Source organism: Orycteropus afer, unplaced genomic scaffold, assembly GCF_000298275.1.
Source record: "Orycteropus afer afer isolate SDZICR_OR568_19922 unplaced genomic scaffold, OryAfe1.0 scaffold00023, whole genome shotgun sequence".
Lineage (NCBI taxonomy): Eukaryota > Metazoa > Chordata > Mammalia > Tubulidentata > Orycteropodidae > Orycteropus > Orycteropus afer.
The window spans coordinates 3803763-3830685 of record NW_006921610.1 but is presented as its reverse complement, the minus strand read 5'-3'; the positions used below and the strand labels follow the sequence as shown (position 1 = coordinate 3830685).

At 40.1% G+C, this 26923-nt stretch overlaps 1 protein-coding gene across 1 annotated transcript in view; it reads left to right on the top strand.

Moving 5' to 3' along the window:
* Window positions 1-26923, top strand: part of FMNL2 (formin like 2) — a 429889-nt gene that overhangs the window by 280303 nt on the left and 122663 nt on the right. The window contains exons 3-4 of the mRNA XM_042783649.1: window positions 20506-20586; window positions 26325-26401. Coding sequence (XP_042639583.1) covers window positions 20506-20586; window positions 26325-26401 — 158 coding nt within the window. The remainder of the gene's footprint in view (window positions 1-20505; window positions 20587-26324; window positions 26402-26923) is intronic.

Below are 26923 nucleotides of genomic sequence, written 5' to 3'. Positions count from 1 at the left end.
TCATAGAAGCAGACTGCCACATTTTTCTTTTGCACAGCAGCTGGTGGGTTCAAACTACCAACCTTTCAATTAGCAGCCAAACACTTAACCACTGCACCACAAAGGTTTTTGGCACAACAGAGAAAATAAAAGAGCAGTGACGGTGGTAGGATTTTAATAGTCTTCCTCGGTGTTGGTAGATGCCTTATTAGAGTCATTTGAGCCAGCAGATGGATAGCATAGACATGAGAAAGAAGTTGAAGGAGAAAATAGTGACTCCAGCAATAGCCCACCCTCCTCTCTCCCCCACCTATGCTTCCTGCCTTGATCTGCCTTTAGCCTCTATCCCAAAATTTCAGGCCTTGATCCTACATTTAACAACACAGGCTTCTTACTCCCAGCTGTTGGGTTAGCAGACAGCCACCTCCATCTCTTTTCCCTCTTCTGTTGCTTTTCTCCTCTTACTAGTGAGCATTTTTACTATATTCAATGTTGTTTGATGTTAAATTATTTAATTTTTTCTATGCTTCCATAATTCTGTGTTCTCTTGGAATGCTGTTTATTTTTAAATCATGACTAGCTCTTCATGACCTGTTTAATTCTTTTTAATTTTTCTCTTTCAATCCTTAGTGTTTTTCTTCTCTCATTTTAATATTTAATCTCTACCCTCTATGTAATCTTCTTCTGCTTATGTATTTATTGGATTTCATTTGTTTGTTGTTATGAGTCGGACCCGACTCAAAGCGTCTCCTCCTTGGATTTCCGAGGCAGTATCACTACGGTAGTAGATTGCCTCATCTTCCTTCTGAGGAGTGGCTGGTGGGTTTGAACCGCCAGCCTTCTGGTTAGCAGTCAAGTGTCTTAGGCACTACGCTACCAGAGCTTCCTTCATTAGTTTGGCATTTTGTATTTTTTTCTTCTTTTTTACTTCTGTATGTAACTTATAAAAATAAGAATTTTCTCTGTATCCAAATAAGGTCATCACATAATGAATAATAAAGATTTAACATCGTCTGCTGTCCACTTTATATTTTATAGTTTTCCTTAATATGTTCTTTCTGCCTGTTGACTAACTGAGAATCCATTCTAAGATCACACTTGCATCTAGCTGTTATGTTCCTTTTAATACCTGTTTTGTCCTCCTTTAATCTAGAATAGGCTTTTATTCATGATGTTCATATATTGAAGGTATCAAACACACCTCTCCTAAAAGATATGCTTTCTGCATTTACCTGATTTCCTAGTAGTGTCCCTTGACCTCTGAATTTCATGTTAATTAGAAGTTAAAGGAATGATGAGACTGATATTGGACATCTTTGTCTAGATGATCATAGGAGACAAATAATATCTGGTTGCCCAACATTAGATAAGATTGGTCCCTGGATTAGAGTGATGACAGCCTGATCCCTCCATTGAACAGGTCTGTTTTTTCCCCTTGTGCTAGAAAGGAATCTGTGTGTTACTCCTTCTAGCTCTACACATTTGTCCCGTTACCTATCAGTCTTATGCCAAATGGGTTTAATGCCAATTAATAATCCTTTGCTGAATCAGTTTCAGTAGGAGTTGCAAAAAAGTTGATTTTCTAATTTCCCTTCTACATTAAGCCAACATTTGTCTGTAAAGTTTAACTTTCAACCCAGTTTTAGTTTACCCTGGAATATAAATATTGTTAGAATTCTTTCCCATTGATTGCCATTTTTCAATGTAGGAATATGATTTTAAAAGTACCTCAGAAGGTGCAAAGTGAGCTTTCTCTGGCTTCCTCTTTTGAGTATTGTTTTAAGCTCATAAGTTTTCATAGGTTCTATGTGAATCAGTCAGTGTGATGTGGTTTTTGAGGTTGACTATTTTGATCCATGGGAACCTCTTCATGTTGGTTCTTGTGTTCCTTTGACATGACCCAATTATACTTTGAGAGGTTTTTTTTTATGATAAACAAATGATCTGTTAGGCTTAACTTATGCTTTCCTTTCCCCAGATCCAGAATAAGCTCTAAGGGACTCTATTCTTTTACGGGGGGATGGTATTTAGGATGAGAATTTGAGCGCTAGAGATTATCACAGCTTCTGGGTGAACTTGCTTCTCAAGTTTAGTGTCTGTTGTTAACTGCTGTCAAGTCAGATCCAACTCATAGCGACCCCTCCTTGGGTTTCCGAGGCATTATCGTTATGGAAGTAGATTGCCCAACCTTCCTTCCAAGGAGTGGTTGGTGGGTTTGAACCACCAGCCTTCTGATTAGCAGTCAATTGCCTTAGGCACTACACCACTTAGAGCTCCTAAGTTTAGTGTCTAGACTGTGAAACTATATCTCTAAAAATTATGAATTCATATAGATACTTCTAAATCCATGTTTTATATTAGAATAATTAATTTCTTTGATTTTATAATTATTGCTTTTCTTTCACATTGAGATGTTTGATTCCTAACATTAGTGTAATTCTTTTCCTATAACATGAAAATTTCAAAATAGCAATACACCAGTATCATTACTAACTAAAACATTACTAAGTAATATTACTGAAGGACATAAATAAATTTGTGTGTGTGGTTTTATGCTTCTGGAATGCATCCCATATACAAAATACAGTGATCTAAAGTCTTTTGATTTAAATAGCTTCTCTGTTACTAACTTCCTGTATTAGGCCAGTAATAAAACAAAAAAACCAAACTCACTGCCATCGAGTTGTTTCTGACTCATAGTGACCCCCATTGGGTTTCTGAGGCTATAAATCTTTACAGAAGTAGATCACCCCATCTTCCTTCCGAGGCCAGTAATAGGATAAGAAATAGATGATGTGTTAGTTTCTTAGGACTGTCACAATGAACTATCACAGACTTGATGGCTTCAAACAACTGGAATTTATTCTCTCACAATTCTAGAGGCCAGAAGTCCAAAATCAAGTTGTCAGCAGGACTTTGCTCCCTGAAGGCTCTAAGGGAGAATCCTTCCTTGCCTCTCCCAGCTGCTGGTTGCTCCAGGTGTTCTTGGATTTGTGGCTACATCACTCCAACCTCTACTTCTGTCTTCACATGACTGCCTCCTTTTCTCTCCTGTGTCTCTTACGTCTTCTCTTCTGTTTGTTACTAAAATACTTATCATTGGCCTTAGCGGACCGGACCCTCTTAGGTAATGCAAGATGATCTCATCTCAAGGTCTTTAACTTAATTACATATCAGCAGAGACCCTTTTTCCACATATGGCCAAATTCACAAATTGAGGGTTTAAGGTATGGACACATCTTTTTTGGGGCCACCATTCAACCTAGTATAGATGCCGAGTTATATAACAATTCACATTATAAGTTTTTTTACTCACATAACAATCCAGATTGGATGCTGTTGATCATTAGGGGTTAAGTACTACAGAATTAATCAGGGACCCAGGCTAGGCTGTTTTCAACGTTATAGCATCAGCTTTACCCTGCAGGTTGTCTCCTCTCTGCTCAACTGGGAGGAAGAAAGAACATGCAGTTATGTGCACCCCTGGGAAGTTTTCTGGACCAAGCCTGGAAGGGGCACACATCACCTGCACATGTTATTTCATTGTCCCAACCTGCAAAGGACGATGGGAAATGTAGACTACCTGAATGCCCAGGAAGGAGACGAGAATGCTTAGTAAACAGCTACTACTAGTCTCTGCCACAGTGGCCAATTTTGACATTCTGTGACTTTCATTTATTTCAGGTTATATTGAGTATTAAAAATGGCTTTTATTTATATATAAATTATTAATTGAGTGACATTTCCCTTATATAGGTGAGGGAAAGCAAAGAGTGAGGTTAGAAGGGTGTGGCTCTGCGTTTTCCCAAAACAGGTACCTCATGTAATACTTTGAGTTGAGAAAATGGATGATATTTACCAATATGTATTGAGTTCCAGCAATGTAGCAGTGAAGAATTGGCCATAGGATGTTGTTATTTTTGTTAAACTTAAAAAAAAAGATAAAGAAAAAAAAGTCTCTTGGCTATCTTCTGGTTGAGATTTTAAGGGACTGTCTTTCTTTTCTTAAAGTCTCCGAACTTGAGGAAAGGGAATAAGTTAGTTACTGTTAATAGATGAAGGATGTTTTAAATTTTTACTCCTGAGTGCAGTGGAAACTCGTCACTATTAGAACTCATTACAGGCTTCCAATTCCTTGATTCTAAAACACTGGAGAAGCAATCAAATGAGTAGTTTGCCAGCTCTCTGTAAATTGAGCCATCTTGCCTTTAATAACTTGGGAGCCCTGGAATATTGAGTCTGAACCTAGAAGTGAGTTTACTGTACATCTTACCTCTTCTAGAGGTTTGCTTTGTCAAATAGCTTTTATAGTGTGGAAGAAAGATGGTGACCTCTACCACAAGGATAGTTGAGGATGGGGAGAGCAAAAGGAGAGAAGCTAATCCAATGAAGGGGAAAAATAAATGTTCCTTTCTAAGCTAATCATGTTTGGCAGCTTGATATAAATGCTCTGTCAGAGGTGTTGTTTGGCATCAACAGCCAGAGGAGGTAGTCCAGGGCTCAGTCTATTTTGAAGCTTTTAGGCTGTCTTTTCCCAAAATGAGCATCACATCGCTTGCCTTCCTGCCTGGTAATACAAATAGAACTGTAGATATGCCCCCCCACACATACCTTTTTAAAAAAACAACAAAAAAAAGTGCATAATTGCCTGAGCAGGCTTCACAACTTGGTTACATTATTTGAAATAAACTTTTTTTGTATGAGCATCTTTTATAAGCATGGGGATGCTATTAAAGGAAATGGAGGCTTATATTGCCAACTTAATGTCCATGGGCTAGAATGACGTTGGCCTTTGACACTATCTTTAAAAGAAAATGTTTGCTAAGCAAATGTAAGGGAGCTCCACTGGCATAGTGCCTAAGGCATGTGACTGCTAACCAGCAGGCTGGCGATTCAAACCCACCAACCACTCCTCAGAAGGGAGATTGGGCAATCTACTTCTGGAGAGATACCGCTTTGGAAACCCAAGGAGAGGTCACTATGAGTCCAGTCAACTGAACGGCAGTGAGTCTGATTTGGTTTTAAGCAAATTTAAGTAATTTATTAAGGTGTATTGGAGTTCCTAGATGGTGCCAAAAGTTATGTACTAGACAACTAGCCAAAAGATTGGCTGTTCAAATCCACCCAGAGATACTTTGGAAGACAGGACAGGTGATCTGTTTTAGAAAGGCCACAACCTTGAAAATGATATGGAGCAGTCTACTCTGCACACGTGGGATTACTGTGAATCAGAATCGGGCAACTAATGACAGTATTAAAGCGTATTAACTAAGAATTTCTTCTATGGGAAACAAATACTTCTCTACATTGTTTCAACACTTGGACACTTACTCATAATCTTTGCTATGGGAGGCTGTTTTTGTTCACCATTCACAAAAAAGAAAATTCAGATGTCTTTCTGGATGCTAACCAGGAAATTAATGAACTGGTACTGCAAGGGCGGTTTTCTTATGCCTGATTTTGAAAACTTGTCACATTCTTGAAAAATACCATATGGCTTGGAAACGTATCTTTTTTTAAAAATTGCCAGGGTATGACCTAGATCACCATGTGATTGTGACTTCTTCACCATTGATCATTTAAATGATTTATTAAACATTCATTGTGAAGACTGATGTGCTGGTTATTATGACTGTAGTGCTTCATGAAACATTATTCTGAATCTTTCAAAAGAAGAGCTTGAAAACGAAAAAGAGTAAGACATTCTTAAAAGTAAATCAGGAGCTCTGGTAGTGTAGTAATTAAAGCATTCAGTTGCTAACCAAAAGGTTGTCCGTTCGAACCCACCAGCCTCTCTGTGAAAGAAAGATGAGGCAGTCTGCTTCCGTAAAGATTTACAGCCCTGAAAACCCTAGGGGGTGTTCTGCTTTGTCCTGTTAGGTCACTATCGTTTGGAATCCACTCAGTCACAGTGAGTTTGAAAAGTAAATGATAGAGAGACTGCATATATCATAGAGTACTCTTAGCTGAGCAAATAATCTGAGAAGCTGGACTATATGTAGAAAAACGTGGATCAGGATTGGAGGAAGAATCATTAGCAACCTGAGATATGCAGACGATACAACTTTGCTTGCTGAAAGTGAGGATGACTTAAGGCACCTACTGATGAAGGTTGAAGAATACAGTCTGCAGTATGGATTACGTCTCAATATAAAGAAAACAAAAATCCTCACAACTGGACCAATGAGCAGCATCACAATAAATGGAGAGAAGATTGAGGTTGTCAAAGAATTCACGTTGCTTGGTTCTACAATCGATGCCAACGGAAGCAGCAGTCAGGACATTAGACAACGTGTAGCATTGGGAAAGTCAACTGCAAAGTAACTGTATCAAGTGCTGAGGAGCAAGGATATCTCCTTGAGGACTAAGGTGCGCCTGACACAAGCCATGATATTTCCAATCGCCTCCTTGAGGACTAAGGTGCGCCTGCTACAAGCCATGATATTTCCAATCGCCTCGTATGCATGTGAGAGCTGGGCAATGAATAAGGAAGACCGAAGAAGAGTTGATGCTTTTGAGTTGTGGTGCTGGCGGAGAATGCTGAAAGTACCGTGGACTGCTAAAAGAACTAACAGATCTGTCCTGGAGGAAGTGCAGCCAGAATGCTCCTTGGAAGCAAGAATGGCCAGACTTTGTCTCACCTATTTTGGTCATGTTGTAAGAAGGGACCATTCCTTGGAGAAGGATGTCATGCTTGGTAGGGTGGAGGGTCAACGAAAGAGGGGGAGGCCTTCAACGAGATGGATTGACATGGTGGCTGCGATGATGGGCTCAAGTGTAGCAGGGATTGTGGGGCTGGCGCGGGATCGGGCAGTGTTTCGTTCTGCTGTGCATGGGGTCGCTATGAGTCAGAAACGACTCGATGGCACTAACAACAACAACAACTCTTAGCCCACACACTCTCTCCTAGTTACGGTGGCATTCACTACAGATCTTGAACATTCTAGGGAAGAAAGGGCTTTAAAGAAGTTGTTTTCTGAAGTCATTGACGTGTATCTGTAGTCATGTCTTTTGCACTGTTGTTGTTGTTGTTGTTATGTGCCGTCGAGTCGGCCCCGACTCATAGCGACCCCTCCTTGGGTTTCCGAGGCAGTATCACTACGGAAGTAGGATTGCCCAACCTTCCTTCCGAGGAGTGGCTGGTGGGTTTGAACCGCCAGCCTTCTGGTTAGCAGTCAAGTGCCTTAGGCACTATGCTACCAGTAAAACAAAATTTTGTTGGTTTTGATTTCTAATTATTATTTAGATGTTGGGCAAGACAGGGCAACAGGAAGAAAATGAGTTAGAAACATTGTTTGGGGTTTGTAATCAGTGGGCAGCTGACTATATACAGAGACAGAATGGTGTGTCTTCTACATTAACGTGGTGGTTATTACTTATGGACAAGTCCGAAGCTTGCAGCAGCATCTTCAGGGACTATAAATACCATCATTATACAGCCACTGCTACTTCTCTACAATCACTTTGATAAAGCCACTTGGCTATTGCTGTGTGTACCTATATTTTCAGATATTGGTGCATCCTCATATCCTTCCAGTCTAACCTTAGGGTCCCTTCAACATTTCATGGACAGGTTTTGGGATAACGGTATGTTGGACTCCTCTGTGCAGGAGCTACAAGAAGGTCTCTTCTCCACCTCCAGGCCATTTTACCCACATGTGCATATGGCCATGGGTCCCCTGCTGGGCGCGGGACTAGAAGAGCCTGCTTTTCCCCCCTCCCCATCAGTCTCCAATAGTTATCTGAGCCTCTGCTTCAACTGGTCCCAGGTGGGAGTACCTATTACTAAATTTCTCCTGAGTGCAGTGAATAGAATGAACTTGTCTAGGCCTCCTTAAGGTGAGGAGACCAGCAGGAGTTTCCATGGGTCCACCCAACCTCTTGTAGTGTGCTGCATTAGCACCTTTGTCTGAACTCCTTCAGTGTCTGCTGCATTCATCCTGTTCCTTAACAACCATAGAAGAGTTCCATGGGGTGCCCATGTAGAAGGTGCTCCCTTGATTACCATTTCTGCCATAACCTGTGTAAGGGGTATTCTCATTGGGTGAATATCCCGATCACCATAAAGCCATTCCAGCATGGCTTGCATAAGCAGTACATTGGCTGCTTCCTCTGGAGTGTTCCAGAAGGTATTTAGAGGGGGAGAGGGGCAATTTCCCTTGTCAGGATACACAAACCTGACTGTAAATTTTATCCAGTCCAATAGACTGGCTGCCTCCTCTGGGTTAACCTGCCCTGTAAATGGATCTTGGATCAGTATTTGTTCCATAGTGAGTTGTGGGTCTTGCATCAATCCAAACATACTCTTCCACTCTGAAGTATTCAAAACTAAAGATACTGCCCCTAAATTAGTTACTCTCACAATCCATTTTAGCTGTTTCACACTACATCCTCTGCTTTCAGTAGTTTCTTGGCTTTGCCCTTTCCCTTCCTGGACTACCTTTCTGGTGACCAGTGGTCGTGCGGGTACTGCCTGTTGTTCCAACACAATTTTTCCTTTCTGGGTAGGCCCTGAAACTGGTGGTCGTAGTTCTGATTGGACTGGATCTGAGCTTGATTCAGTGCTGTAGCCCACCTCTGCATTCTTTTTCCCCTGCCATTGCAGCTATCGTTGATAACAGTAACCAAGAAATTGTTAAGTCTCACCTTTTCCTCATCATTCTGTATTTTCATATACACGCAACTCACCAATTCGTCAGGAGTTAGATCCACCTCTCCTAAATCCCATGAATAGCGTTTGCCTTGGGTGACTGATCTCAATAAAAGAGCTGCTTCGATCCATGGGTGTTTTTTTTTTTTTTTTTTCTTCTTTCTAATCATATCCAGAAGCCAAAGATTTCTTACTTTGCTGTTTATCTTCTTTCTCCCAAAACCACATATTCCAGTGAGTCTGGGTCTTTCCAGCAAATTCCACCATTTTGACACCAATTGCTTGAACAATTTTTCTTAGAAAAATCAGCACAAAGCTGGTCCCCATGAGGCACAGGTTAAAGATGTCTCAACTGTCCAAACTACCATGCCACTCCATCATTTCAGGCATAAACTCCCCCTCCTCTTAGTAATTTCCCTCCTACTCTGGTCTGCGTTTTGGCTCATTGTCATCTTACCCCTCTGGTGGTATAGTGCCTAAGGCATTTGACCGCTAACCAGAAGGCTGGTGGTTCAAACCCACCAGCCACTCCTCAGAAGGAAGATTGGGCAATTTACTTTCATAGAGATACTGCCTGGGAAACCCAAGGGTTGGGGTCACTATGAGTCGGTTTCGATTCAGCAGCAGTGAGTTTGGTTTGGTTGATTTTTCATCTCACCCCTGAGTATGAGACAGCAGCTATCATCTGATCTGCTGATTTAGGTTCGTCAAACCCTGAGAATCGGGAGGATCTGACAGACCTACTTACAGACCTGGGGCTTGCCAGGCTGCCAGCCTCCCAGCCTCCACCACCACTGGGTGAGATGATCCCTTGGGTGTCTGTGAGTTCTGTGAGACATTACAGCAAAATACAGAACCCTAAGATGGAGGAAATTACTGGGAGGGGGAAGAGGAGGAGGAAGAGGAGTATCAAAAGTAGGAAATATTTAAAGCAGTGTTTAACAGGCTTTAGTGTGTAGAAGATTCACTTGAGGAATTTAAGAACATGCAAATTTAGGAATTTAAGAATATCCTACATCATTGATGGATTAGGGTGTGGTAAGGGGAATTTGCAATTAATTTAGATCCAAGTCCTTGGTAGTCTGTACTTCAACAATAGCAATAGCAACCACAAACCCCACTTTGGCTCTTGAGGGAAACAGCAAAGGATTTGAAGATTTATCTTCAAAGTTTTCCAGTACGTGAGCTGGTGGCAGCATGGCTTGGCTGCCTACCCAGCAGGCAGTTCAGCCAGCCATGCCATCAAGGCTGCCTGACGGGCCTGGCCTGGCTTCAGCAACTGGCTCAAAAGTTGAGAAAGGGCTCTGGAGGCAGCGCTTGGTTTCTCTTGAATGGCTGCCCTTCAGTTGAGAAATACTCACAGGTCACAGACAACGGCTATGGCTACAGCCCCAGTGTACCAGAGTCAAACAGAGGCTGAGTGCAATCCTGACTCCTTGGCATCTTGAGCAAGGTGTTTCACCCTGATAAGCCTTAGTTTCCTCTGTAAAGTGGGGGCTAAGAAAAAAAAAAATCCAATGTAAATTTCCCTCACTCTATCTGACCCTTAGATCCTCAGTAACAACAGCAACAACAGTTACTTAATCAATACGGCTATGTGCCAAACACTGTAGGTTCAGTCTTTAAGAGAACATGCTATAGTAAAATGAAATAAAACCAACAAAACACTTCATTAGTTGAGCTCTTTCCTCACAACTAAAATCATTTTTCAGCTTAGGAAAAACAAGGAAGCTTATGAATAGGATTATGGAAGTTCAATTAATTTTACCTATTAGAAAGCTCTGGTGGCATAGTGGGTAAGACATTTGGCTGCTAACCAGAAGGTCAGTGGTTCAAACCCACCATCTGCTCTGTGGGAGGAAGATGAGATAAGTCACTATGAGTTGGAATTGAATTGATGGCAGTGGGTTTTTGTTTAGGTATTAGAAAATATTTGATGTTTTGATTAGGGAAGACCTGTTAAAATAGAAGAAACTCCTACTAGTCTAAATAAAAGGAAGTAGTTTAAAAAAGTCTCATCAGAAGTTATTTTCAGTCTGAGAGCTGTAATAGAACACTTGGAAAATTGTCCTCTTCTCTTTGACTAGGAGTTTGATTTCATATTCAGAGCTGAGGAATGCTTTAAGGCTCTCCAGGAAACTATGCCTGTGGAATGAATCTGACATGCTGATTTCTCAAGTCTAGTCTAATATAGAAATGGCCAACTTTCAAAGTTGGAAACGAAGAAAGGACAGCTATTCAGTGTTAACCATCTGTTCTTCTACTATTCAAAACCCCTTCTTGTTTCCCTGTCATCTGTTACACTCTAGCTTCTTATTTGAGATCAGCCATAATTGATCCAATTTGCTGTTTCGATCCTATCTGTCATTACCCGTTCATAACTTCTATTACTGGAAATCAGCTTAAACCCTTTGAAGTTACCAGAACATACCCCATGCTCCTCTGCCTTTGTTCCCATGTTCCGCCATTTGGAAATCTCCTCTGTCTTCTGCTTCTTATACCGTCCCAGTATAGCTATATGCTGCCTGTCCTTCAAAATTCAATTCAAAGGCCATTTTCTCCAGGGAGGTTCCTTTGATCATCTTGCCTGGAAAGAACGTCACCTTTCTTTGAACTTCCATAGGCTTGTCATGTATGGCTTTTATCTTATTCTACTTTGTAATATAGTTATGTCTCTCATAGATGAAACTTAATGCCTTGGAAATGAATTTTTTTTTTCAACACTGTCTAGCATAATGTGTTCTAGATGAGTGAAAGAATAAAGAAAACAAAAACAAACCAGAAAGACGCCTGTTAGTGCCTGGACACCAAAGGGACCTAAACATGATAGCAAGATTTAAGATGTTCAGAGTCAGGGACTTGTTAAACAAAACATTTTCGTTCAGTGAGGACCACGAGGAGCTTCCCAAATAGTAGCACAGCTGGCACTAACTTACTCTCATAGTTGTTACACAAAATTAGAATCCCATTTGAATTTGTCTTCCATTATAGTATATAGACATCATCTTATTCTTTTCCCGCAATTTCTCTAACTTAGCCTCTCTTCTCCCACCATTTCCAACACACCCATACTTTGTGTAGATAAGGCAGTCTGACAACCTGTCTGAAATTTCAAAATTTGTTTTTAACATTTTGGGAGAACAAGGAATAGCCTCTCCCTTGGGGGCATTGTTATTCTCTCAATTCTTTGGGGAAATTTAATTCTATTTGTGTAAACTGTGTTTCTGATTGTATCGGTAGGCCTGTGAGAGCTGAGATGTTAGGGCTTACTTTAGTCCCTCTTCCTTAGGAACCCTGATTCTGGTCTGTATCCCTCCCCACAAGTATACTATTCCTGGCTGCTCTTATGCTGTTTAAATCTTCTCTGTCTATATACAATATTAATGTGATATTTTATTCTCATCATTGCTTCTCCCTATCTATTCATGTCAGCATTATCCATTTTAGAGGATAAATTCTTTGAAGACATGGATCCTTCCTGTCACTGTAATTTTGAAGAGCACTTAGCACTGCTAAGCCCTGCAAATCAGTGCTTACTAACAGCTATGATACTGGGTGCAATTATGCCTCATTTAGAGACTACAGTTTGCTTATTAGGCTTTGGAAAGGAAGCCCAACTACTTCTATCTTCTAGGGGAAAAAAAGCATTCAAGTGTAGTGAGGTTATGTGCATAAAGGCAAAGGCCCTTTGAATTTTTACTATCTAAAATATTGGGAGCTCTGGTGGTGTGGTGCCTAAGGTATTTGAGTGCTAACCAGAAGGCTGGTGGTTTAAACCCACCAGCCACTCCTCGGAAGGAAGGTTGGACAATCTACTTCTGTAGTGATCCTGTCTCAGAAACCCAAGGAGGGATCGCTGTGAGTCGAACCTGACTTGACGTCAGTGAGTTTGGTTTTGGTTTTGGAAAGTGAGTATTACAAAATCAGAGGATCTTTAGTAATGGTATAATGATGATGACATCTAGTTCATCCCTAAGCATGCTTAAGTAGCTTATGTAGCTCTGCTAATATGCTACTGAAACGGAGCCAGCGATCCTGTGGCCATCCTACACAGGGAAGGAAACTCAACTAAATGTGTGCCCGAGAGCCGTTCAATTCCTAGAAATTTCCTCTCTTTTCAGAGGTCTCACTAAAATGTATTTCCTTAAACCTCAGAATATTAGGGTGTAAGATGAATGTGAATGAATTCTCTTTGGTTTTGGAGGTGCTTATCCAAATATGATTTATGGAATGGAAATGCCTATAACATGCTTGTTGTAAGTTTAGCTAACAGCCGATTAACCTCAATTAAGTAATTTTTCATTCATTTATGCACATGGGTAGATAGGATGCAAAGTCATTTTTGCTAGGTGAGTGTCTAGTTGCAAACTTTTATGCCGCAAAGCTTTCAGTGATAAACTTCATCGGATTTTGGTGGACGAAGGGGAACATGGCCGTTGTAGGGGCGGGACAAAGAAATAGTTTGGCTGATTAGTAAACCTAAAGCTGCCTGTCTATGTCTGATAGTAAAGGTCATGTTGTAGTGTAACTGGTGAATTCTGTTCATTGTGAACATTAACTTAGTATACCCTTGTCACGGTCTCTTTATTTAGTTCTATTTAAGAAAAGCCTGGTTTTTAAATCTAGGCTGTAGCAAATTTGAACCTTAGTCATTAATTTGAGTCCAATAAATGCTTTGCCATTTTCTTATCTGCAGGACAGACCTGTGTGTAGACAGTCTAACCTTTGTGGTGAGCAGGGAAGCACAAGTCTTAGTGGTACGGGGTTAATGAGAAATGTGTAATTATGAAAGGCATTAAATGGTTTCAGAGCCGTGGAGCTATAACACAGGCTTGTCAGCACATGTCTTTTAACAATAATATCACATTCCCTAAGTTTGACTGACTTATTTCTAGCACTGAACCCACCTGGTATACGTCTGTCCAGGGTACTTACAATCTCCTTGTGTACTTTCAAACTTTAAAAAAAAAATTACCCCTAATTTATGAGAGAAGTGACTTATATATGGCATTTAAAAGACGTTTAATTCTTTGAATAATACAAAGAACCAATCATGTACCAAGCATTCTACATGATAGGACTCAAAGATAAATAAAACATGTTCCCACCCTTTTAAAACCTTGTATGTTGTTGTTAGGTGCCACTGAGTCAGTTCCAACTCATAGTGACCCTGTGTACAACAAAATGAAACACTGTCTGGTCCTTTGCTAGCCTCACAATTCTTTCCATATATGAACCCATCATTATAGCCACTGTGTCAGTCCATCTCATTGAGGGCCTTCCTCTTTTTTGCTGACCCTCTACTTTGCCAAGCATGATATCCTTCTCCTGGGACTGGTCCCTTCTGACAACATGACCAAACTTTTGTACTCTGCTAAATTCAAGATGGGAGCTCTGGTAGCATAGTGGCTAAGACACTTGCCTGCTAACCAGACGGCTGGTGGTTCAAACCCACCAGCCGCTCCTCGGAAGGAAGATGGGGCAATCCTACTTCCGTAGTGATACTGCCTCGGAAACCCAAAGAGGGGTCGCTATGAGTCGGGGCCAACTCGACAGCACATAACAACAACAACAACAACAACAAATTCAAGATGAGCACATTTATTACAGTGTTGTTGTTGTTATGTGCCGTCGAGTCGAACCCGACTCATAGTGACCCCTCCTTGGGTTTCCGAGACAGTATCACTGCGGAAGTAGATTGCCCCATCTTTCTTCCGAGGAGTGGCTGGTGGGTTTGAACCACCAGCCTTCTGGTTAGCAGTCAAGTGCCTTAGGCACTACACTACCAGAGCTCCCTGCTACCAGTATAGAGGAGGAAAAAAAAAAAAAAAAAATCAAGGGTCAGAAATTCTCAAAACTTGATTTTGAATCCTTGATGTACTATATATAGAGTTACATGATTTTAGATGAGTGGGTTAATCCCTGAGCTTCATTTACAGCATCAATAAAACAGATAATACCTATCTGTCAGATAGGAGGAGGTTTGAATGAACTGAGAAGTCTGAAGAACATGACAAGCTATAAACTGTCATTAAAAGGTAAATTAATTATCTTTTGAGACATAGAAAGTGCTGTTCTAGATGAAAAGGGATTAGTTTCCTAGGCTTCCAAAAATGGAGTCAATTTTAGCAGTGAAGAAATTTTCTGATCATTACCGAGGAGCTGTACTGAATAGAAATTGAATTCCCAAACACCCTAAATTGTTACGGTGAAATATTTGCAAACAACACAGAAACTTAATAAAGATTCTGTGTCTGAGATTTGTTCTCCCCCTCTCTTCCCTTCCATGCTCTCCCAGTGCAATTTGTAGGATCTATTGTTGTTGGGTACTGTCATGGAGTTTGACTCATTATGAACCCGCGTGATAGAGTTAGACTTGTTACGTAGGGTTTTATAGGCTGTAATTTTTACAGGAAGGAAGGTTTTTCTCTCATGGAGCTGTTGGGTGGGTTTGAACTGATAACTTTTCAGTTAGTAGCCAAGTGCTTAACTGTTTGTTTTCCCTTGGGATCTTTTGTAGGGAAGCAACTTGGTGGTGCAGTTACTAAGGCATTTAGTACTTAAACAGAAGGTCAGTGGTTTGAACCCACCAGCCATTCCACCAAAGAAAGATGAGGTGGTCTGCTTCTGTACAGATTTGTAGCCTTGGAAACTTACAAGGCAGTTCTGCTCTGTTCTGTAGGGTTGGTGGAGTAGGAATCAACTAGATGGCAGGTTTTTTTTTTGTGTGTGTGTATGTGTGTGTGTATGTGGTATTTTTTTTTTAAAGTGTACTTGAATGTTAATGGCTTTGGGGTCTTTTCTTGGAATATTTATGGGAGCAATTAAAAACCTCAGAAAATTGATGTTTCCTATTCTGAAATACTTTATGAAGAAATTTTGATTGCACGAACAAATAAATGCAAGAGGTCAGAGTGGTGGTGTTACTGCTCAATTAGACATTTGAAGGAAATTTTGTATTTTAAAAGCTTTTTCAAATGGCCGAACAATTCATGTTGACAAATCACCATGATTAAAGAATTTTTTTTCATGTATAAGAATAATATTTCTGTATAATATAACTCAAATTGATGATTTAATTTAATCGAGCTACTCATATAAGTTGTACTGAGCAAGTCAATAACTAGTTGTTGAAAAATAACATGTGGGTTAAGAAGCAGCTTTTGAAGTGAGGCTGATGGATAAACTCTGTGCCAGCCAAGGGCAGTTTTAGATTTCAATGAAAAATCTAAAATTCTACTAGTTACAGAAAAACATATATTAACTTAAATGAAATGTGTTTTGGCAAGATGCTGAAATTCTCCATAGTATTCCCAAAATGTTTCTGTTGCTCAAGTAGCTATATTGAAGACAGATATAAAAAGTTTGATGAGTCAGGTGCTGGGTTTCTAACTCAAACAGTAGCTCCCTTTGAGATTACACAAACAACCTCAAGTTTCAGAGAAATGATTGGGACTTTGTATTCTTTTTCCATAATAGTTTTATTCAAATCTCTGGATATAGGCTGAGTTTTCTCTAATGTGTGCCTAGTGTGTTAAAAGGCATAAGGTTTCTTCACTTTCTCTTTGTTGGGAATATATTTGGTAAATTGCATTGAGGAAATACAACAAAAGGTAAGTACATATGAAATATTGTGAGTTTATTAAATTTAGACTTTGTCCATAATTTCAGTTCCTGACAAAATATAATATAATCCACAGGACCAGGGAATATGTATTTTTGAAGAAGTTTCTCTGAGTTACAATGCACTTAAGTAGGGAATAGAGAAAGTCACATTTACCCTTGTCAAAACTGGGATTCAATAACTGATGGAAGGTCATTTTGTTACTTTTGCTACTCAACTAGTTTTTGTTATTTTAAAGGAATAAATAAGTTTCTTCTTTGGAAGGCATTGCCTTAAAGAACAAAAGATTAGAAGCCTCTCAGCAACTATCCACAAGTTCAAATTATAGGTCCCAAGTAAATCATGCATTTGCCAAATACAGTTACTATTTCTTGAGTTTCATGAGTTAAGGACCTTATATTTAGCTGTAGGTGTGGTGCATGCAATAGCAGAAGGGAATACAGTTTGAATTGTCTCTAGTCATAAAGTGGTTATAGGATTTTTTGATATTTTGATATTTGGAACTATATTTTTAAAAAAAGCATTACTTTCATTTGTGTTCTGATATCTCTCTGATATTAGCCATTCTACACAAAGTTGTAAATAACGACTAGTTTCTGGATAGCTTATCAGTTAGTTTATCAAAGCTTTGTGCGAATGTTTTAGCTCTCAACTGGGCTATTCCTACATCTCCATGGCAGTGGGAATCCTGTCTGATCTGTGGTGAAGTAATGGTGATTAAAAAAAACAGGATTTTATACACTCACATAATGTACTAGAGCTGTTGAGTACTTGTGAATTATATTTAGAAATTGCTCTCAGGATAGAAAATGTAGAAGAACAATTAGAAATAATGTGCTGATCATTTCTGTTTTTTCTAATATTTATTTTTCTGGTGGCTGATCATTTTTTAATCTCAACTTTATTGAGACATAATTTATGTACTAAAAATTCATCCTGATTACTTACATATATAAGGAGAAATATTGAGGATTATCTTACTACAAACAACCTGTTTTGAAGTATTAAAAAATAAAATATATGTATTTGATAATAATGTGACCTTTTCATAATAGTAAAATGATCTTTACTGTTTCTAAATCTGTAAGTGAGCCGAACTTGAGGAAGAATTTTGTGGTTCCCTGTGCTGGAGAAATACATGTTTATATGTGATAAACAAGTGCTTAAACATGCTGGCCAATTGTCAGTAGTTGTGAAATACTAAAAAATTCCTTTGTGGATAAAACAATTAGCAGATTAAAAAGAGTTACTAGGAAAACGTGTTCTGGGATGTAGGAAAAGGACCTGATAAGAATTGTCCTGATTCTATAAATAATCCTTGTTTTTCCTTTCAGACATTTTAATTTAAGCTTTTTCACATGTGGGATATATAGCATATATACACAAAAGGTCATGAGACCTGTTTGTTGTACTTGTTAGGTGCCATCAAGTTAGTTCCGACTCATAGCAACCCTATGTACAATAGAGGGAAACACTGGCCAATCCTGCATTATCCTCACAACCATTGCTGTGTTTGAGCCCATTTTTGTGACCTCTGTGCCAGTCCATTTCATTGAGGATCTGCTTCTTTTTCACTGACCATCTACTTTACCAAGCATAATATCCTTTTCTAGGGACTGGTCCCTCCTGGTAATATGTCCAAAATGTGTGAGACAAAGTCACACCATCCTTGTTTCTGAGGAACATTCTAGCTGTACTTCTTCATAGAAAGATCTGTTCCTCCTTCTGGCAGTCCCTGGTATATTCAGTATTCTTCACCAACGCCATAATTCACAGGCATCAATTCTTCTTTGGTCTTCCTTATTCATTGTCCAACTTTCCCATGCATATGAGGCTACTGAAAATACCTTGGCTTGGATCAAGCATACCTTAGTCTTCAAAGTGACATCTTTGCTCTTTAATTTTTAAAGAGGTCTTTTGCGGTAGATTTGCCCAGTGCAACATGTCATTTGATTTTTTTTTTTTTTTTGACTGCTGCATCCATGGGTGTTGGTTGTGGAGCCAAGTAAAATGAAATCTTTGACAACTTCAGTCTCTTCTCCATTTATTGTGCTGTTGCTTATTGGTCCAGTTGTGAGGATTTTTGTTTTCTTTATGTTGACATATATCCATACTGAAGGCTGGAGTCTTTGATCTTCATCAGTAAGTGCTTCAAGTCATCTTTGCAAGTAAGGTTGTGTCATCTGCATGTCACAGGTTGTTAATGAGTCTTCCTCCAATCCTGATGCTGCATTCTTCTTCATATAGTCCAGTTTCTTGGATTATTTGCTCAGCATATGGCTTGAATAAGTATGGTGAAAGGATACAACCCTGATGCACACCTTTCCTGATTTTAAACCATGCAATATCCCCATGTTCTTGTTCTCTTTGAATGACTGCCTCTTGGTCTATGTACAAGTGAAGCCTAAATACAGCATAATGAGTAATACAAAACCAGTGCTCAAAATGCTTTTGGAACTGCCTTACCACTCAAACCAAGCCCAGTGCTGCTGAGTCAATTTCAACTCATCACAACCCATGAAAGTAGAAATGCTCTGTATGGTTTCCAAGCCTGTAACTCTTTCTGGAAGTGTACTACCACATCTTTCTCCAGAGTGGCTGGTTGGTTGAAACTACCAACTTTTTAGTTGGCAGGTGACTGCTTTAACCACTGCTCCACCATGGCACCTTAGGACTCTATTAATAGTAACACATATGCACATGTGCAAACACAGATACCCATGCATACATACCCTTTTGTCACTTAGCAATATACTCATTCCTCATTTTGAAATACATTAGTTTTATCCAATTGGAGTCAAGTCTTTGGATCAAAACAACTTAAGACTATTTTCAAAGTTAAATATTCAAAAGAGAAAGATTGCCAGTGTGGAAAATGCTCCAAAGACTATGAAACAGACTGAAAACTTATGGAAAGAGGATCTAAAATAGGTTGAGCAAAGCATCATTTGTAGAATGAGAATTGCAGTGCCTTATGGAGAAAGCTATACAGATTCTGGAGTTGGCAGAAATGAATTGAAATCCACGTCTACCACTGACTTGCTGTGTTATTCTAGGGGAGTAATGAATTTCTCTGAGAGTCAGTTATTTCCTGTGTGAAGTAAGGATAAAAACATCTCCTTTAATTAACAACGTGTGACATGCAGATAACATAACTTCCTTGCTGAAAGTGAAGAAGAAGCACTTACTGATGAAAATCAAACACTGTAGCCTTCACTACGAGCTCTGGTAGCATAGTGCTTAAGGCACTTGACTTCTAACCAGAAGGCTGGCAGTTCAAACCCACCAGCCACTCCTCAGAAGGAAGGTTGCGCAATCTACTTCTGTAGTGATACCGCCTCGGAAACCCAAGGAGGGGTCGCTATGAGTTGGCTCTGACTCAACAGCACATAACAAAAATAACAACACAGCCTTTCAATATAGATTGTACCTCAACACAAAGAAAACAAAAATCCTCACAACTGGACCAGTGAGCAGCATCATGATAAATGGAGAAAAGATTGAAGTTGTCAAGAATTTCATTTTACTTGGATCCACAATCAATGCCGATGGAGGCAGCAGTCAAGAAATCAGGCAATGTGTTACATTGGACAGATCTGCTGCCAAAGACCCCTTTAAAGTGTTAAAGAGCAAAGATACCATTTTGAAGACTAAGATGTGCCTGAGCCAAGCCGTGGTATTTTCAATCATCTCATATGCGTGTGAGCACTGGACAGTGACTAAGGAAGACCTCAGAAGAACTGGTGCATTTGAATTGCGGTGTTGACAAAGAATATGGAATGTACCATGGACTGCTAGAAGGACTAACAAATCTCTCTTGGACCAAGTACAACTGGAATGCTCCTTAGAAGCAAAATGGCAAGACTTTGTCTCTTGTACTTTGGTCATATTGTCAGAATGGACCAATCCCTGGGGAAGGATACCATGCTTGGTAAAATAGAAGGTCAGTGAAAAAGGGGTGGACCCTCAGTGGGATGGATTGACACAGTGGCTGTGATGATGGGCTCAAGCATGTCAACATTTGTGAGGATGGCTTGAACAGTGTTTCGTTCTGTTGTACATAGATAGGATCACTGAGAACTAATAACATCAACCTAAAGATTCAGCACAACTAGTGCATGGGTGATTATTTGCAGGGCCACATTCACACTATGGATGTATTTGGGCTGTGGATATTCAGTATTAGTTAGAATGGGCCTGATTGTGTTGTGTCTTCACAGCTTTCACTCTCTTTACTTTGTGCTCCCTGCAGGAACGATTCCAGGTGAAGAATCCTCCTCATACATATATTCAAAAGCTAAAAGGCTATCTGGATCCAGCTGTAACCAGGAAGGTAAGATGAATTGGTTTTTACTGTTTGTTGTTGCTTCCTGGCTCATAGGCAGAATCTTCCTGCATTGGAAGGCCTTCCTTCCTCTGCATGACAGCCTCTGCCAGTGCCTCCTGGAAAATCACCTTTGGATACTGACATCATAAGAAGACAAAGGAAAACACCAGCCTTCTCATGCAAGGATATGTTTAAAAGTATTTCCATACAAAGGAGTTATGTACCCCCAAAGTTGATTGAGTCATTGCCATTTCCAGTTACACAGGCCCAAGAGGCCCCTCCAGAGGTGTTACCAAACCACAAAACCAAACCCATTGCCATGGAGTTGATGCCTTTTCATAGTGACCAGAGGTGGCTAGGCCCCTGGAAGAGCAGGCCTCGCAAAGGGAATGCTTGTCTTTCATGCCTTGGTGCATTTCCAGAGACCTTGAAAAATCACTGGGGCTTTGTCATCCCAGCTGTGCACTCACATCCTGTGTTGATGCTTTTAGCAGTTTCCCTGCCCCAACCTCTGCTCCCAGCCCCAAGAAGGTAAGGAGAGAATAGCTGGTTCCATTCTCCACTGCTTCTCTCCTTTTACAAACAAGCCCTACTTTGTGTAGCCACACAATTGATTTACACTAATGCCTCATGGTAAAGTATGTAGCCTGGCACAGCCCTGCAAGCCCAGATCGGTCCAGTATTGGCTCAGGGCAGCGTTGTCCTTGCTCAAGATAGCAAAAGGGGCTCATCACCAGATAGCACTTGTTTTTCATTGACCTTGTGCAACTCTTGCTTTCAAGGCCTCAACAAAAACATCATGAGCTACATTCCCTCTGTTGTTTTCAGCATGAGACTTCAGAAAAGAAAGGCATGATTTTCCTGGTTAGCTACTCTTTCCAGAGCTCTTGCTCTGTTTGTTTCTTTTAAATCTTCTCTTTTTCCCTTATTATCCAAAAAAGTCAAACAAAAGGGAACAATTATTATTTCCTTTGGAAATGTTCTGGCCCTTTACTCTGTGAAGAAGAGCATGTGAACAAGAGGAAATAAAAGCAGTATTGATGAAAATGAACTGCAGACCTTCACTGTGGGCTCAATACTGGATGTGATTTGAATGTGACATAGTCTTGTCTTTTAACAATGTACCTGTTAAAGTATATTTTTCCCCCTTACAACATGGCACATATGTGACTTTTTTTTTTTTTTTTTTTTTAAAAAAGGCCCCCTTAATGAAATAACTGTTTATTCATTCCTATTAGGGAATCTCTCTAAGGATGGCACATAACAACAACAACAACAACAAAGGGGAGGTCACACTCATACACATAGGAGCAGCAAGATTCTGTTTAGAAACAGTATCTGAAATCCTCAAACTTGTCTGTCTAGCAGAGCCCTCAGCATTAGCCACATCATTTCCCCTCCCAGTTGAGAATGGCGGAAATGCTGATGTTTGTACACAGGACAGAAATCTCAGTTCAGCCTCCCACATAGCTGGTCCCTTGAACAGAATACATTCTATCCCAAAACAATTGGCTCAACATTTTTCAAATTCTGAAGAAAAGGGAGAAAAAAATGTAAACTATTAGAGAGCACTTTTTAGGCTCTCGGCCCTAAATTCTGTGAGGAGAAAGATGTGGACTTCCTGCTGGCACAATCCCACTTCTTTGGATCAGCTATTTCTGATTTAAGGAAAAGAAAAGAAAACAAAACAAAACAACAAAAAAGCTGCTCAGAAAGCATTTTACGCCCTCCCAAATAACTTAATAACAAGAGCTGTGGCAAAAAATGGTCTAGTGGGCTGACCTTTCTACTGAAATCACTGCTCTGGACCATGTGTATTCACCTGAGTGGCCTTGTTTGGTCTGTGCCTCATCTTTCAAGATCAGTCATTCAGCTCAGAAAAAAAGAAAATGGATGTTGAACCACCCACCCCTGCTTTAGTAAGATTTCTGTCAGGAGCTGGCAGTAGATGATCTGTCCCACACAACATAATTATAAGGCTCAGAGCCTGGAAAAAAGGGAGATTTTGTTTGGAATAAGGCATGGCTTGCAGCTAAAATGAGCTTAAGATTCTCAGCTGTATTTTGGCTGGAGGGAGAAAAAAAGGAATTTCAAACCAGGGCTTTAAATTTTAGCCAGACAGTCTAGGCCAAGCAGCCTTCCTTTAACTGCCTCTGGAGTCCTCAAATACTTTGCTCATCAATCTTTTGTTTAAATTGAATAGAAGGACTTAATTTGCTCTTTTAAATAGTTTCTTAAGCATATTCTTTTTAGATTTTCTTGTAAATAGTTTTAAAATGAAACCCTCTAGGGCAGGCAAGGAATAGCCTAAATTAGATATCCCTGTGACCAGAACTCACCAAACCAACCGCCTCATTTAGTATTGGGGTTATTAGTCTGCAATGAGGGATGTGCTGATGTCCAACATGGAAAAAGGCTACAGACCATAAAGAAAGGAGTCTGGTCCTCAGCTGCTGCCTTTGTAAAACAAAACCTATTGTATAGCTCTGCCTGGGCTCAGCTGCCTCTCTTGGCCCCCTTTTTAATGGGGAGGGAAGTGAGAATGGTACAGACTGCTAATGGATCCTTACCTGGTTCCCTTCTGCTGGTCCCCACAGGCACATGATTTCTCTTTGAAATGTTTTAAAGCGTTCTGGTTACATTGTAGAAGTGCAAAGTGTTAGCACTCATTATTTATATGCTAGAGAAGTGGATGCCAAGGCTTTCTTTTCTCACTCGGCCAGTGTCCAGCTGAAGATTGTTCAGATTCTGAGATGATAAGGGAGTGGAGGTGGGGAGCCAATTTAGTTTTTACTTCAATTATCATGCAGTTGCACAAAGTAGATGTTGGCTGTTATTGTTGTAATATTACTATTACCTCATGGAATTTTGTGTTACTTATTTTGTTTTGATCCGTATCTTTTAGCTCTTCAGCAGAACCTTTTTTACACTCTGTTAAGTCCTGGTTGTGCTTGTGGCTGATGATATATATAAGGGACAGCCTTGCCCTGGGAAGCATAAGGCAGAGTTAAGGGACCAAAAGAGGATGAGACAGAACCCAGTGGATGAGACAGAACTCAGTGGGCTGACACAGGACTGCATAGCTCAGAATTCTGAACAGTTTTCTAGAGGCCACACATACTAGCCTCTGCATTAGTTTCTTGGAGCTGCTGTAGCAAGGTACCTTATAGTGAGTGGTTTACAGCAATAGAAATGTATTGCACTACAGTTCTGGAAACTAGAATATTGAATTCAGGATGTCAGCAGGGCCAATATCTCTTTGAAGGCTCTGGGAAAAGATCCTTTCATTTACCTCCCAGCTCCTGGTAGCCACAGGCATTCTTTGGCTTGTGGCAGCATTACTCAAACTATGCTTCCATCGTCACATGACCGTCTCCTCTCTGCTTTTGTTGGTGTCCTTCCTCTTTTATAAAGACATTAGTCATAGAGAATTCGGACCCACCTTACTCCAATATGACCGCATGTTAACTGATAACATCTTCAAAGATCCTGTTTCCAAACAAAGCCATGTTCACAGGTATTTGAGATTAAGACTTCAACATACCGTTTAGGGGACACAGTTCAGTCCATAACAGCCTCAGGCTCATGACTCTAGCATGGGAACAGCCTCTCTGGAGCAGCCAGAACAGCTGGAAATAATATTTCCCTGAGGTACAAAGCCGCAAGTCTTACCCTCCTTTTTAATAAATGCAGAGAAAAATATTTTATCTCCCTTCTTTTCCCTTCTATATCCAAGCTGCAGAACTGCTCCCACTGACTCCTTTCTACTTCATTCCTAATTTTAATCTCCAAGGAAAAAGCTAGAGAGAAAATGTCTTACCCATTCATCCTATACTTTACCTCTTTTATTCTAAGTGCTGTCCTGAGTGTCCTTAGTATCCAGGGGACTCTGGCTTAGATGTCCCTCCAAACTATAGATGGCTCTGCCACGTCGTAGGCCTTTCTTGACAAAAGAAAGAAGTACCTTCTTTTTTTCATCTCATCAGAGATACTTTTTCTTTTATATATCCCATTATATCTGGATCCTAAAAATCTTAGGAGGTCTTCAGGCATGAGCGTTGGGGGCAAACAGACTGCCCTGGTGAGAAGGGGTTGGTGGAGAAGCAAGGGACTTTCAAAAAAAGAAAAAATCACAGGAGCCTGCTCATGCTAAGCATGGTGTGCCAGGTCTTCACTGGGCTACCAGGTCTCCCAACCACATTGTCTGAATTTTTCATTTTCAGCCTTCCTCCTTTCTTGCTTGCTCTTGGAAGCTCTTCTCCCAAACCATGACAGTCAGTATCAGAAACTTGAGCTGGGTGACTCTGTTCCTGGTGCAGTTGTGGCAGCGGTGGGAGATGGGTGCTGACATCATGAGCCAGGGTTCTCAAAAACACTTTTTCTGTAAATAGCGTAGCGGAAGACTGGGCAGACAGACTACTGCTGTAGAGATACCACCTTGGAAACTCAAGGAGGGGTCGTTATGAGTTGGATTTGACTCGATGGCAGTGAGTTTGTTTGTTTTGGGTTTAATGGTGGTTTGAGTCTGCAGCACAAACAGCATATAGCTCTTCTTAGGAGGCATCGCATATCAAATTTACTTCTTCTAGAGTCATCTGAGATTTTAGTCATGGAAATACATATTTCTGCAGAAAACTGTGTATCAAATAACTGATGTGTGAAATCCGTCTTTTTTATGTCTTGGAGATTATTTAGGGTCCAGAGGATAGAGAGATGAGCTTATTTATTAACAGAGAAGGATTAATTGAAGAAAGAAGATCTGAGGAAATGCTGGGAGGATAGGTGGGATTTTGATGGGCAAGGGGATGAGGAAATGCATTCCAGATTGGGGGAGGTGGTGTGTGCCAAAGGAGGAACCTTCCAAGTGAGAACTTGGGGACAGAGGTAACTGTGAATGTTTATTTTGGGAATGTGTTAGGTTGTGTAGAAAAGAGTTACATAGCGGGCCTGAGACTGCTATCCTTAGAAAGTCTTGCTTGCAGAGTTGGTCTTTGGCTGGCGTATGGGAACTTGGATTTCAGGACTATTCATCATTTGCTTTTCAGAATGTCTCACTGTGCCTAAACCGTGCAAACAATATGGTTTATGTTCAACATTTGATTCCTTCTTGGAGTCTGGAATTTTGCTATACTCCAGGCAGAGTGGTGACTATCTGACCAGTTCCCAATAAAAAACCTGGGCACTGAGTCTCTGATGAGCTTTGCTGGTACACACATTCACATATACTGTCACAACTTGTGGCTGGGGAATTAAGTTTGGTCTTTATGTCTGCACTGGAAGAGTACTCTTCGAAGCTTCTACCTGGTTTCCTCCAGACTTTACTTCATCTGTCTTTTCTTTCTGTGATTCTGCTTTGTTATCCTTTCACTGTAATCAATAGTAGCTGTGAGTACGGCTATATGCTGAGTCCTGTGAGTCCTCCTAAATGAATCTTTGAACCTGGAGTGGTCTTGGTGACCCCAACCCATGGTATGTTGATGAATGCTGTTGCATATACAGGGTAGGAAATAATAACCTAACTATAAGAAACTTATTGCTTATGAGATAAGTAATTGCTCAAATCATTTCTCATAAGCTGATGTTTATGATGAGAAAAATCTGTGTGATTTGCGAAAAATAAAAATGTAAGATAATCCACTTTTGAAGCAGAGTTATTTTTCATGTTGTGTTAAACTTATAATTAAGCTGCAGTTACAGCAATTGGTAAAATATGTTTTGTGAGAATGTGTTTTCTTGAATTATAGAAATTCAGGCGGCGTGTTCAAGAATCCACACAAGTGCTAAGGGAACTGGAAATTTCATTAAGAACCAACCACATTGGGTAAGTGTGCCCCTTTAACATCTGATCTTTAAGGCCTTTGGAAAGCTTATAAAGTGACTGAATCGCATAAAAAGAATTAAACTTCTTTATTGTTCATCGTAAGTTAAAAGAACGAGGTTTAGGTGGTAACTTTGGTTAGAATGTGACGGCTTCACTGTGCAAAAATTAATAGAGTTGGGACAGATAGTTCTTGATTTGGGTATTTATAACAAGAATATAACACTTTGCTTGGGTGCAATGAATAGGGGCAATTCATGATAATTGCTTGGCTTCATGTGAAAATCAGGAACCTCCAGCAAAGTAGATATGGATTGAGCTTCTGGTAAATCTCTAAGCCTGTTGCACACCAAACTGGTTAATTGAGGGTATTTTTTTTTTTTTTTGACATTGATGACATTTTTCATGTTGTGCCACCATTATTCCTATCCTTTTCTAAAATATTCATCACCATTAGCATAAACTAAATGCCCCACAAACGAAAGCTTCCCCTTTCCCTCTGCCTTCTACCCTTGGTAACCACTA